The following is a 14778-nucleotide window of genomic DNA, read 5'->3' on the forward strand; positions in this document are numbered from 1 at the left end:
GTTTTTATCCTTTCTTGGTATTGTATTATGAGTTTGTTTAAGAAGTCAACTCACTGACATTTTTGGGTCGACCAGTTCTTTATTGTCCAGAGTGTATGACGGCATTGACGTCAGTCCTTATCTTATCACGACTAAGTTCTGTTGTTCTTCGTTAACCCCTTACACAAGGAGACTCTTTTAACACATCCCCTACTAATTCTTCAAGCTTTTTATTTTTTTTATTTAAACATATTTTATTTGCTTCAAAAGCATAAAGGATTAGGCACAAGTTATTACAACATTACTAAGGCCTTCTCCACAATGCATACTATATAAATTGAGAAATAACATAATATGATCACAATAAATACCATTTATTACAAATAATTCAAAAAGACGTATATCATATCATATTACCGAAACCTTTTGCTGGATTTTAGATTAATTGTGCACATTTCTAAAAACGTCTTTGAGTACATCTTTTAGCTTATCTTAATCGTATAAAATTAACACCACAAACAGTTTCAGTATTTATTCTTCTTCTTCTTCTTCTTCTTCTTCTTCTTCTTCTTCTTCTTCTTCTTCTTCTTCTTCTTCTTCTTCTTCTTCTTCTTCGTAAAACACATAGCAGCAGCAAATCTATTCACAGTCCTACAGCAATGATTTAATAACCCACCATTTCAAAATATCGCAGACCTCTCAGATTCACACTTTTTTGTTTGTTTTTGTTTTATTTTTGTTGTTATTGTTTTTTTTTTTAAATTTTGTTAGTGTTATTATTTTTTAAAGACTTTGTATCATTACATAGACAAAGAAAGCTCGTTCGCACATTATGCGTCATCATCTTCCGTCTTGACGTCATCATTCTTCATCATATAACATACGTTGAAACGGAATCCCCTTCCTCCACATAAGGTTAATTAATATTAATAGATATTCCCGCAAAATTATAAGGAAATGGGTACTACACTAGAAACCAAACGCGAATTCATAATTGACATTGTGTAAGTAGAAATATCTACAATGGTAAATATCTACAATGGTAAGCTTTGTGAAACATCTCAACATAGAAAGAACAACCTGACACAAATTCTTCAAATTCTTCATCGGTACCGAGATGGTAGAGATTCAGCCAACCGAGGATTACAAGAGAATGTGCTATCTAGAAGAAAGAAAACGTCACCCATCAAAGTAAAATCAAGCAACAGAAATAAGATCAGACACCAAAAAAACTACATGTATATAATGTGACATGAACAGCATGTAAGGGGACCGTTTATAGCTACATGAACAGCATGTAAGGGGGTCATTTATAGCTACATAAACAGCATGTAAGGGGATCATTTATAGCTACATGAACAGCATGTAAGGGGACCGTTTATAGCTACATGAACAGCATGTAAGGGGACCGTTTATAGCTACATGAAGAGCATGTAAGGGGATCATTTATAGCTACATGAACAGCATATAAGGGGATCGTTTATAGCTACATGAACAGCATGTAAGGGGACCGTTTATAGCTACATGAACAGCATGAAGGCATGTAATTACGACTTCCAGTTCCTACATTATACATTGTTATACAGTAACCTATTGTTTACACCTTTATATAATATTAATATTTTTTTTATATTCAAGAAATTCTTTGTTAAATACTAACCACATTCCCCTTCTGCTTGGTCGATTAGAAGCACACCAAGGAGAGATGATCAGCCATAGGACACATTCGATTTCAGTTAAAATGAAGTATATATTTAATGAGATTTATGCAGAAAATCTAAAAATTGTCGCTACAGCCGTTGTCAAGGTAAATAACCGGATCGGGTCTGGAGATGACGTCCAATGTTGCACCACACTAGTTACGTGTAAGCGTTCCGTTTGTTTGTCATTCCTAAAATTGTATGCACGACCATAAAATCTCCCAAGATGGCTGCTTTCGTCTGACGTTTCTTAACTTTCTTGCAAAGTTTTTACATTTGCAAGGTGAGTATGGTTTTATTCAACTAAATAAAGAACGGTACACTGATTTAACATGGATTTCCTCCGTGTCTGCTTATCTAATCAATCATATATTGTCTTATGGAGAAAGATATCGGCATGTGTATGCGAGTATGGCCTATCTAGATCTGTTGTCTGCATGAAGTAATGCCAGTGGGCATAGTGTGCAATACACAGTCGCACGTTTACCGTTACTGTAGCGCACGCATGCTTTTTTGTGTCTGACGGGATGTGTACATAGCTGGTGCGGTGTATGTGTACAGATGCCATCCATTGATGTGGTAGTCATATGATAGGTTCATAGTAGCTCGCCCATTTTATAATTTACGTGCCATGCATTCCACATCAACAATGTCACAGCTAAATGACTAAGAACAGTGAGTACATACACTGTAGTAGCATATATATTCCATTGCTTATATTACAATACAACTACTATTTTCTGACTGATAAATGTCAGACTGTCATGATCTATCATGAGATGTCGCATGTCGTTTGGCTATGGAAAGTGCTGTAATTATAAGGACATGTCTGTGATGAGATGATAGTAATTTTCCCATTAAATAATAAGTACAATGTACTATGAAAAATAAAACTCCCGCTGTCAAAGTTCAAACTTGTATCTATCATTTCACAAATATTACATATGAATCTGATTACTATGGATTATTGGACAAATGCATGTTTTTTGTCACACTTGTCAAGTAGGCTTGATAGTAGTATAATTAAATACTGACCAACTAATAACCATCTTTTTTATACTGTACATACTTCATATATAATATAAATAAATATATAATAAACCAAACTACTATTTAACTACTATTTATAATTTGTCAATATTTTTTTCTCAACAAATTTCAGTGAGTATTACGTATACGTCACTCTTATGGTATATGGCCATCATATCCATCACTCCAACATAAACTTTATTTAGTCTGGATATCTCCTCATAAGACCTCATCATGATCACGATTAATTATTATCGTGTAATTAATATTAGTAATGTAGCTTCCTGAACATTTTAATTTATTATTCAGTATTCTATATTTGTCTAGAGATCTCTCATCAGTGATTGATAAAACTCTTTGCAGCTTAGTAAAATTAGGTAGTGCATATACTCACTTTATGTTCTACAGAATCATTGATGCGGATGCTGAGTTTGACGTACATTTGTGCAGCTCATTTCTGACACACTTTTCCTTTAATAGCTATTACCAATAGTCATAAAGGACTATGGATTTTGACCAAATTCTGTCAGAAACATTCTTGGTGAAGGGGAATTTTTTTACTATGAATGATGACCCTGGGGCCAAAGGGGAGGGGCCAAAGGGGAGAGGCCTAATAGAGATAATTAATCCTTTAATATGCTATCACCGGTAATAATGAATGAGGGAATGAATGTTGACCAAATTTGGTTAGTGCAGAAGGGCACTTCTATTACCCCAATGGGGGAAATAGAAGTAAGTCCTTTAATTGTTACTTGTCATAATGGACATAATATATTTTGACTAAGTTTCTTGTGAAGCATCTCTAGCTGAAGAGAAGCCAATTTTGTAAAAACAATCTGTTTGCACGTTTGCAGTGCCCTTGTTAATAAATCATGAAACTTTTATCCACACCTTCTCCTGAAGGACCTGAAATGTTGGCATAATTTGTGCCTATGGCATACGTAATTCCTTTACATGTACTTTGACCGTACAGTGTGCTATGGCAATAATACATATGTTAAAACAACTGATTAAATGATGTAAGAATACACAAGATTTATGGTTCTAGCATCTGGTTAACAGAAAAGAAAAAAAATTGTAATATATTTTTTTGCCAAATTGTCCCTTTGTGCCACAATACTCAGGCTCATAGGGTGATGATGAGGGTCAAAGTTTGTATTTCTTCAATGTATTATTATTGGATAGGACAGTTTTATTGTTTTTGACAATTTGCAGCTGTGCGTGTGTAATACTATATGGGTATATATACGTAGCATCCCCTGGCAAATTTACTGTTACTACATATTACAATAACTAGAAGTCTAGCTACATGACAAATTCTATATTAGATCGCATCAGTAGTGAAACAACTACTAGAGTACATTTACTGGTACAGTTTTTTTTTTTTTTTTATTTTTATTTTTTTTTGGCAAACCAATGAGAATTTTTCTTCTTAAGTCAAGAAACAAACTACTTACTGTAAAAAAAAATGCACATTATTTCATCAGAATGTAAAAAAGTACACAGAATGTTTTCTATGTACATATGTTTCATTGATGTAAAATGGTACAATACATGCATGTACTCTTACAAGCTTAACCACAGATGTAAAAACTTAATATCATGAGTTCTAGCCAAATATGTGTCATGATTACTACATTAACATTTTGTGTAGATGATGTAGCACTTTCTGACAATCTAAAATGTATATGGTACTGTAGTACTGTCCTGTATCAGCATACAGCTAGCGTTACTTTTACATATAAAAAAAATAATGTTCATCACATTTGAAAATATACTTGTGTGGCTTCATTATGAGTATATAACATCCGTCATACTTATAAATAGTATGTATGGTAGATCCTAAAGCAGATATCTTCAGTTATTCACATAATTGAACACATCTGGCATGGTCTTAGTCAGTGCCATGAGACCAGCCAGTCATATTCATTCCTTAAGCTTGTAGATCAGTAATTTTGACTGGTGAGTCCTGGACTTAAAAAGTGATTAAAAAACCTGGTGATTCCCATGTGATACTGCTTACACTTAATTGGTGATATATTATATGGCATGTATACTTCTTTGGGGTGGGACATATTATGGCATGTATACTTCTTTGGGGTGGGACATATATATATGGCATGTATACTTCTTTGGGGTGGGACATATTATGACATGTATACTTTTTTAGGGTGGGACATATATATATGGCATGTATACTTTTTTGGGGTGGGACATATTATATATATGGCATGTATACTTCTTTGGGGTGGGACATATTATGACATGTATACTTCTTTGGGGTGGGACATATTATATATATGGCATGTATACTTCTTTGGGGTGGGACATATTATGACATGTATACTTTTTTAGGGTGGGACATATATATATGGCATGTATACTTTTTGGGGTGGGACATATTATATATATGGCATGTATACTTCTTTGGGGTGGGACATATTATGACATGTATACTTCTTTGGGGTGGGACGTATTATATATATGGCATGTATATACTTCTTTGGGTTGGGACATATAATGGCATGTATACTTCTTTGGGTGGGACATATATACATGGCATGTATACTTCTTTGGGGTGGTACATATTATGGCATGTATACTTCTTTGGGGTGGTACATATTATGGCATGTATACTTCTTTGGAGTCGGACATGTTATGGCATGCGTACACTACATCACTGTATATGTATATATATATATATATATATATTCTTGCGATAACTACCAGTGTAAACCAGACCACAATGGAGCTTGATACCGAGTAAATCACATGCATGTAAACTCCAGTCTATGTCATCTTGTATGCTTCATCTGACAGTAATGTTTGTAGTGTTATTGTCGGGGAGTTGCTGGGGGCTAAGGCTAATTGGCATTGACTGATCAAAAACCGGATGTCAGCTTGATGAACCTTATTACACTAATGGAATCCATATGGAGTGTATAGGTATTGCTTTTACCTATATGTGTTTAATTAAAGAAATATATAGCATTACTCTCTTCATTTCCTGGGCACCCTGCAAGCTAAACTAGATATAGGACAAGTTATAGAAATGTATGTAGCTTGGACCTTGGAAAATTAATATCCATTCCTTTCAACTCCAGAAATGGTTTTAAATTTTAAAAGTTCCCATTAAAATTAATTAGGTCACCCAGTCAAGGTCAAGCGACCATCTAATTATCTTTTGTCAGTCGCCGGGCATTGTCCGTCTGTAAACCACTGACATTTCAACTTCTGACAGAAACCCCTGAACTAATTGCAATGAAATTTGGTTGTACAAATGTGTGAGCTCTGCTTTAAGGGATATATGGTCAAAAGGGATCAAATTGTCCTAAATTTTTCTTCTTAAACACCTCATGCATGGATGGAAGGGTCTTGAGGTGTTTCATTACTCTAGAATTCATGTTTGCCACCAGCTGAGGAAGTTAAGAGTATAGAGAAATATATAGTTTATATAAGAAAATCATACATTTGTGTAGATTTTGTTCATTTTCAATTGGAAATATTAATTCAATTCAAACATTTAACATTCTAATTAAAATCTGGATTCTCATTCTCACTCAGTTACATGAACATCTAACAACATCCCAGAAATAGAAAAGGATATTCCTGAATACCTAGCTAGTCATGCTGGAAATAAAATCCCGTTATTCCTCATAGATAATGAATAGATGTAAATGTTTATCAAAATATTTTCCTTATTCCAGTTCCTTGTGGTCTTTTCTGAATGGGATAAAATTTATTGTTGTTTCTGTAGGAAAGTGATGCATATGGGTAAAGTTTGTTAATTTTCAGTTGGGAATTCCAAAATGGTTGAAGTGACATTGAAAATGCATGGAAAGATGGTAAAGTTTTTAACATGGATCCGAATTGAGGTCACTCTTTCTATAAATAGATTTTCATTGTCCTTGTTCTATGACTTCATTATATTTATTATTGGATATATATAGTTCCGTGACTTCAAACTCTATACCCACAACTATTATCTTTTGTTATTTAGTAGTATTTTCCTGAGCGACATTGTAATTAGACAATTCTTACACACTAATACCATCTTTTGTTGTGTATAGCTAGTATAGGTCATGATCATTGTTCAATAGCGAGGGGATTAATATTGCTTGAAATACCTCTTTTATTTTGTAATTTGAAAGGAATGGGAATTATATTTAACACAACAGGTCACGAAAGGACTGCAAAATACAGCTGCCTGTTTGGTTACACTCATTGGTCTGGAGACCAAAAAAGTTAATCATGGTCCGGACTTGTTACTGCCTACCATGGCCTGTAGCTATACATTATACTGATATGACCCTTCATGGAAACTCCTTGTTTCTAGTTTGGTAGTTATTTAAGTCCTAGCTGTGCATCGGTTCCTAGGTTTGTTGTGTATAACTTATAATAAGGATGGGAACCTAAAAGGCTATGTTTAGACTAATTTGATTTGCAGACATGTATAATATTTTAGACAATTCAAACAGCATAATGTATTATATACTTCTTTACATGGGTTGAAGCAGCACACATGTGTTACACAGAGTATAATATTAGCTCAGCAGGAATTTATGACTCATCAGTTTCAGTGGAAGATGTCACATATTGTTATGTCAGGACGTTTTTTTGGTAAGGACTGAATACTAAATAGTAATTAAGTTTAAAGACCGAAGTTTAAGTCATTACCTACATATACCTACTGTAAACTCTTCTTTATCCATGTACATATATATACTGTACACCCATCATGTTTTTTCCAGGTAAGCAATACATACCTGTTCATTTGTTCTAAACAAGAGGCTCAGAGGGTCTGCATTGCCAGGCTGGATATTTCAGTGATTATGGAAAAACATTTCCCTTTGAACATTGATCTTTGACCCAGAGACTTTGGTCAGTTGCATTGATGCCTTGTCAATTCCGACCATCAATATAATCATCAGTGAAAAGATGCAAAATTTGACCTCAACATTTTAGCCTTATGACCTTGACCTTTTACCTTGATTTTTACAACTGTGTATTTTTTTTTAACTTAACATCACAGACAGATGGACAGGCCCTGCCATTTGTACAAGTTTGAATTCCCATCAACCGGCAATGCTTCTTGTCAAATTTTTGACAAAAGGACCTAATGGATGGACTTTTCTTAAATTTCAACAATATGTTCCTCTCTGTAGACCCAGATTGGCAACAGTAAAATGTTCTTCAACTAAAGTTTGCAGTTGTAGAATACTAATTGTTGGTCATAGAGATGACACGTTCACAGTTACATATAATGATATATTGTACATGTACCAGAGATCTTGCTGTGTTTATGCCGTTATATCGGGTCTAAACAAAAAGTGTACTAGTATATCAGAACTTGGGTGACTGTTAGGACCTCGTTTCTGAAAACCAAATCTTTTATCAAGTCTACGTGATTTCTTTATTGATTGCAATATATTAATTGAGCAATATTTCTATAGTATTTCTTTTTAATTTCAGATTCCATCAAAGAACATAGGAAGCCACTTCTGAGTTCAGTTTCGTTTCTTTTTCGAATCTAATTTAGTAAAGATTGATCAACACCAGGTTAACTGTCAAAAGACAATTTAGATTAAAAAACCAACCAAACATCCACGATGGCTGACGATCCAGGACACAAAGCTATGTTGTACTTCTTGGAGATTCTCATGCACAGCAATGCTCCGTTGACCATCAGTCAGCTGGCCGGTCGCTTTGGTAGTCGTAACTTTACAGCCGAAATGAGACAGTCTGCTGGGGGAAATGAAACTGGACTGAAGAAGTTCCTTCAGAAATATCCGTCCCTGTTCAGTGTAAACGGAAACTTAGTAAGTAGAAGTCATAGTACAAATTAGGTGATCAAGTTATATATGTATTTAGATGATTATAATATTTTGTTAAATTGTTCATTTTCAAGGATTTTAATTTCATTAAATTCTTTATTATCTTAAGCATATAAACTTTTGAATTTGGAAGGAATATATACAATGTGCAAAATAAATACTGTACTGGTTCGGTGATAATTTTTCTAAACACAGATGGCAGTTTTGTATTCCTTGTCCATTATTTCTTCATCAGATAAGTCTTAATGACGGAACTGCCAACCTTGGGAGAAATTTTCGAGAAAACAGCCCTGCATCAACATCATCAGGTCCGAGTGCACCGGAGGTTTCAACAGAGACCGAAGCCGTGCAATTTTTTCGAGCGAAACTGCTGAAGAGGGGTGAAAAATGGATGCCTATCAAAAGCCTGGCTGGACATCTTTCTCAGGCACCTTTGGAAATCAGAGAATGTGTAGGACCCCAGAACGAATTTCGAGAATGGCTTTTGAGGCATCCATTGATATTCGAGTTGAAAGGCGATAATGCTTGTTTAAAAGACAACATCACATACAGTGCTGTGAATCCCAACTCCGAGCCTTTAGAGGATATGAACTTTAACAACAGGTACAGTGCAAATTTGTCATATCTGGAAAAAGACATGTATCCTTCACAGCACACGCCCAAGCTAAAACGGAGGCCAAAGTCTCTTGAAGTGTTTGAGCCCAAATCTCCCGTCATGTCACCTCGATCCCCTATGAAGCAGTTGCCAACACCAAGTCCTCGAACAGGACCGACCACCATGACCGCCAACGAGTACAAGGCAGTCATGTTCATCAAGAGCATTATAGAGAAGAAAGGTGACATGAAACTGGGAAGTTTGGTCAACCACTTTGGCCAGGCGCCTGAGAGTCTACGAAACACTGTGGGGTGGAGCAAGCAAGAACTACAACACTTTCTTCTTGACCACTCCAATATATTCATTGTTGGTGAGAACGAGATGGTATCTGTGATTAAAAGTGCTCGTCTCAATGTCATCATTACTGGAAGTCGGCCTCCCGCTAGTCCAAAACCTACCGTCACAAATCGTAAAGGACGTATATATCACGTTGCGAAATTGTGGGGTATTATTGACTTAGGGAGACACGAGCATGTCTTTATTGACAGATCAATATTTGGAAAACACGTTGACGATCTACACAAGATATTGTGTGTGGGGGAGATGGCCTGTTTTGACGCCATCCCTGCACCCAAAGGCAGTAGGGCCAGGTGGCGAGCCACAAAGATCTGGAAGGAACACGAGTCCATTGAAGATCTGATTGAGCGCGTGGCGACCCGTCTACAGCTGCCCATAGACGGGGTTCCCTATAAGGAGCCGCCTAGTCCTATAGCTAACATTGACGAGGAGATGAGGGGCATTATTCCAGAGCTCAATGATGCTAACATCAATATCCCTGTGACGCCAGTCAATGTGGGCGGTATAAAGTACGCCTTCACAGACGCAGCTCCTAGTGGGACAGGCGTCGTTCCTGTCTGGAACTTCAAACATACGGAGCTGGACAGTATGAAGGATGTCGACGACCTTGACCTAAGTGATGACTCTGACAACCAGACATTATCCATGGTCGCAGAGAGATATTACATGAACAGGTCCGTCCTTGGCGATAGCCCTCGTGAGGACAAAACCACGAAAGATGTCAAGAAGACAAAAGTCACAAACGGAATCTCTGATGAAAAATCGCCGCCGGCTAAGAAAGGAATGGTTGATGCTGGTTGTCAGACGATTGTGACTGGAGAAGTACTGGCAACACAGCTCTTCCATGAAGAAATGTAAAAAGTTCACAAAATTTGTGATCTTGCAATTTTTTAACGTAAATTTTTATCACATTGTGGCATTTACATTTACAGTTCAGACTTGTGGGAAGTCAGTAGATCATGATTGGATTTAGACATAAGTTATAAATTACCTATCAAAATGTACAATATTCATAGATACATATAACCAGTTTCTTCATTCGTGAATGATATTTTATATATATTGTACATCTAACTTGTTGAAGGGAAACATTTGATATATTCATGGAAAAGTTTGTCAAAAAGTTACATTTTGTCGTTAATTTGGCTCCTATTTTAACGAAAATGAACTGCTTTTGATAATACCATTGAGATTACTGTATTTGACTTCAGCCATATATTACATTATATATTTGGATTGAAGTGATACTTAGATCATGGCAGTTACAACTGAATTCTGGACACCTCATTATCACAAATCCTGATCTCCATCGAAGAAACTGTAGTAGTTCTACGTAATACAAAAAATAATGTACCAGTTAATCTGCTTGTTTTAGCAGTAATCGTAATTTGGGTAATTAATGATGATGCCATTTGATAAATGAAAGCATTTGATAATAAGATGTCTGGTCAATACCAAAGTGAATGCTTACTGCTAATTATAGATTAAAGAGCAGCAGAAATTCTATATCATAAGATTAAAGAGCAGCAGAAATTCTATATCATAAGATTTTCAATATGGTGGACATAAACAATGGTTGGGGGGGGGGGGTTGGGGGGGGGGGGGGGGGGGGGGGCATCTCAGAGACAAATGGAGCGGGGGGCATCTATAGAATAAACATGAAATAGTTAACACAAACATCAACAAACAGGCTATCTTATACATTTAATTTGAGCCACATTTGCAACTTTGGGCAAATACCTGTGCAGCATGCACATAATAGCTTACCTGTTTTTAAATGCCCCAGGAACCAAGGAATCTGTAAGACAATTATTACGATATAGGTTTTTATGCAAGACCTTAATTAGCTATTTATCATCAGTATTATTGGTTTTGTTGATTGTTTGTACAATTACGTAGACAGAATATATCGGATGGTCTATACCATATGAGGAGCATTATTATGGTAACTGATATTCTACTCGTCCATTGTTTGGCAAGTAGTCAAATATTGTTGAACAGAATTTCAAGACCCATGATCCATTAGTTTAGTGAATTTTCAAAATCATTTCAGACATGTACATTTTGACTAGTTTCTCATTATCTGATAAAATCCTATCCAAAGTTCATTTTCTGTTGACCTCGGTTGACTTGTATTTGTAAAGTTCCCGCGGTGGCCGAGTAGTTAAGGTGTCCCGACACTTTATCACTAGCCCTCCACCACTGGGTTGCGAGTTCGAAACCTACGTGGGGCAGTTGCCAGGTACTGACCGTAGGCCGGTGGTTTTTCTCCAGGTACTCCGACTTTCCTCCACCTCCAAAACCTGGCACGTCATTAAATGACCCTGGCTGTTAATCAGGACATTAAACAAAAACAAACCAAATTGTAAAGTTCTAGGTTTTTTGGGGTTTTTTTTTTTTAAAAGAGGTCTCAGCATGTGTATTGGCTTATAGGAGACTTGGAAGTCATGAAATTCTGTTGAATAATTAATTATAAGTGTAATTGTAAAATGTTTGTTCATTGACGTTTCAGAGGAGTGGACCGAGTATATATCCAAGCTTAGATATGCGACGGTATTGTTTAGAATGTCGAAAGAGAATAGTTTGTGTGCTTAATTCATGGATGTGCTTTAGCTATATATTTAAATCTATGCAACGAATTATAGAAAACCTCTGCATTACACTTTCAGGCCTGAGTTTAACCATTATGAATATATTGGTGTTGAAACCACTTTAAAAATAGCATCAATTCACAAGGTGCAAGTGCTGAAATGTCAGTCATTTATAATATATTGTTATCATAGACATTGACCGGTTCTATTGCCTTTTGTAGCTAAAAATGCCAATTTTTTTGTTTTAAAATGTAGGCCAGTATTTTAACCTGTGTTAATTGCCTAAACCTGACTCAATATCCAGAATTCAAAAAGCTAAAGGGAAATTCATTGTTTTGATGAATTATTTGTGTAGCAGCTTTTTGAATCAGTAGACTGTACAGAATTTAGGCAATCTATGGACATTTTATTGCATGCTATATATAGCTTGAATAGTATCAACATATATAACTGTAACCCTGGTAAATACGGGGCAGCTGTGGCCGAGTGGTTAAGGTGTCCCGACACTTTATCACTAGCCCTCCACCTCTGGGTTGTGAGGCCGGTGGTTTTTCTCTTAACTATTTGTAAAGTTCCCGCGGTGGCCGAGTAGTTAAGGTGTCCCGACACTTTATCACTAGCCCTCCACCTCTGGGTTGCGAGTTCAAACCTACGTGGGGCAGTTGCTAGGTACTGATCGTAGGCTGGTGGTTTTTCTCTGAGTACTCCGGCTTTCCTCCACCTCCAAAACCTGGCACGTCCTTAAATGACCCTGGCTGTTAATAGGACGTTAAACAAAAACAAACAATGTAACCCTGGTAAATACTAGCTGCAACAAACCATTCTACTAGAGAGAACTGCTCTTTAGCTTGATCGGTTGAGCATAAGACGAGTAATCCAGAGGTCCTGGGTTCGATCCCCAGTGGAGGCATTGAAATATATTTAGTTCAATGCTCTCAGCTGCATTAGCGCCCATGAAGGGACTCTGGAATTATATGAAGCATTACTTGCGAAGCATTGTAGAAAGTACTGGAAACTCGAGGATGAGTTCTTTCCTGGAGGATGAGTATAATGTAACTGGTAAATACTAACAGCAATATACCAGTCTGCAAGAGAGATCTTCTCTTTAGCTTGAGCGGTTGAGCATAACAGTAATCCAGAGGTCCCGGGTTTGATCCCTAGCGGAGACATTGAAATAAACTTATCATGCTCTCTAGTTACATAATGACAAAGTTGGCATTGACCTTATATAATTATCTCCAAAATACAAACTAAGTCGAATAAAATATCTGATTCATATTTAAAGCTCTAGATTAATGATTATAAGAGATTTTATTTTTAAGAACTGTGTGTAGAAATATTGATGTTAAATTACAATTGATTTAATGTAATTTTGATGTCCTGTATTGTCTAGCTTATGGTGCATGTTTCTGCCAAAGATTAATATAGTTATAACTAAAACAACAGAATCGTTGTTGGACACAGGTACACCCCTATTATTTGGTGAACTTTTATTATCACTGTATGTACGTGTATATATGTATACATACTATATGTGTACACCAGCCAACAAGGGATACATGTATATATGTGAACACATGTATATAATGTGTGCACACGTACACCAGTTAACAGGGATACATGTATATGTGTACACATGTATAAACAGGGATACATGTATATGTGTACACATGTATATAATGTGTGTACACATGTGCACAAGTTAACGAGGGATATATATGTACACATGTATACACATGTGCATCAGTTAAGGAGGGATACATGTATATACACACATGTATACATATGTGTACACATGTGCACCAGTTAATGATGGATACATGTATTATAAGTCATATGGCGATACACATATTCATACATGTATTTATGATAGAAGGGGAGATAATTAGTTTGAATAGATATGACGCATAGAGCTCCCAAAATATTTTGACAAAAATACCATATTTTTTCTTGACTTTGTAAGCGTAGCTGTTTCTTCTTTGGAAAGTAACTCTAAATGAGTTCTTCCTAGAGGACAGCATATTCCCTAGTAAACTACTAGATGCTTATACCAGCTTTGCTGTGGAGAATTTTGTTTTAACCCACTCAGTAGAGCGTATACATGTTATTTAGAGGACCTAGCTCTGTTACATGTACAATGGTAAATCCATGCACATGTAAGTCTATACAGGGATTTTTTTACCATGAACTGAATCACAGTTTTATAATATTACCCAATGACAGATATTTTCTTCTTTCAAGAAAATTTGATAGGATGTATGTATTTATGTTTAGACCTGGTAATACCCCCAGCCTAGGCCTGGTCTATATTGTACTAGGTTAACCTCGAGTCACGGAGGACGTCACAGTGACGTAGACAGGTCGTTGATTTACCTTGATAAGATATCATTGGTTTAGGTCAGATTTAGGTCCGTAATTCACATGTACCTATATAGGTCATATAGTGTACATCGTTTTGGGTTATGCCCCACTTTTTCTGGGTTCTATTAGACTTTTGTTTTGATAAGCAGAAGTTGAGAACTGTTGGCACCAACATTTGAATACTCTTAAACTGTTTACCATTATATAAAACAGCTATACCACTTGTCCCTGTGGTAACCTTTTATTTCTATTCAGTAAACTGACACATCCCTGTGATATGAAAGTATCTTGATGTAAAGAACCACTGAAATATTTATACGGTATTTCATATT

The 14778-nt window shown here is 36.1% G+C and overlaps 1 protein-coding gene across 1 annotated transcript; it reads left to right on the forward strand.

Moving 5' to 3' along the window:
- The first annotated feature begins 1891 nt into the window (after positions 1–1891).
- On the forward strand, positions 1892–11065 carry LOC117330825. Its single transcript, XM_033889337.1, has 3 exons — positions 1892–1962; positions 8181–8527; positions 8778–11065. The coding sequence occupies exons 2-3, from the start codon at positions 8318–8320 to the stop codon at positions 10350–10352; spliced, it is 1785 nt and encodes a 594-aa protein (XP_033745228.1). The 5' UTR covers positions 1892–1962; positions 8181–8317; the 3' UTR covers positions 10353–11065.
- The last annotated feature ends 3713 nt before the right edge of the window (positions 11066–14778 follow it).

Source organism: Pecten maximus, chromosome 7, assembly GCF_902652985.1.
Source record: "Pecten maximus chromosome 7, xPecMax1.1, whole genome shotgun sequence".
NCBI classification, from domain to species: domain Eukaryota; kingdom Metazoa; phylum Mollusca; class Bivalvia; order Pectinida; family Pectinidae; genus Pecten; species Pecten maximus.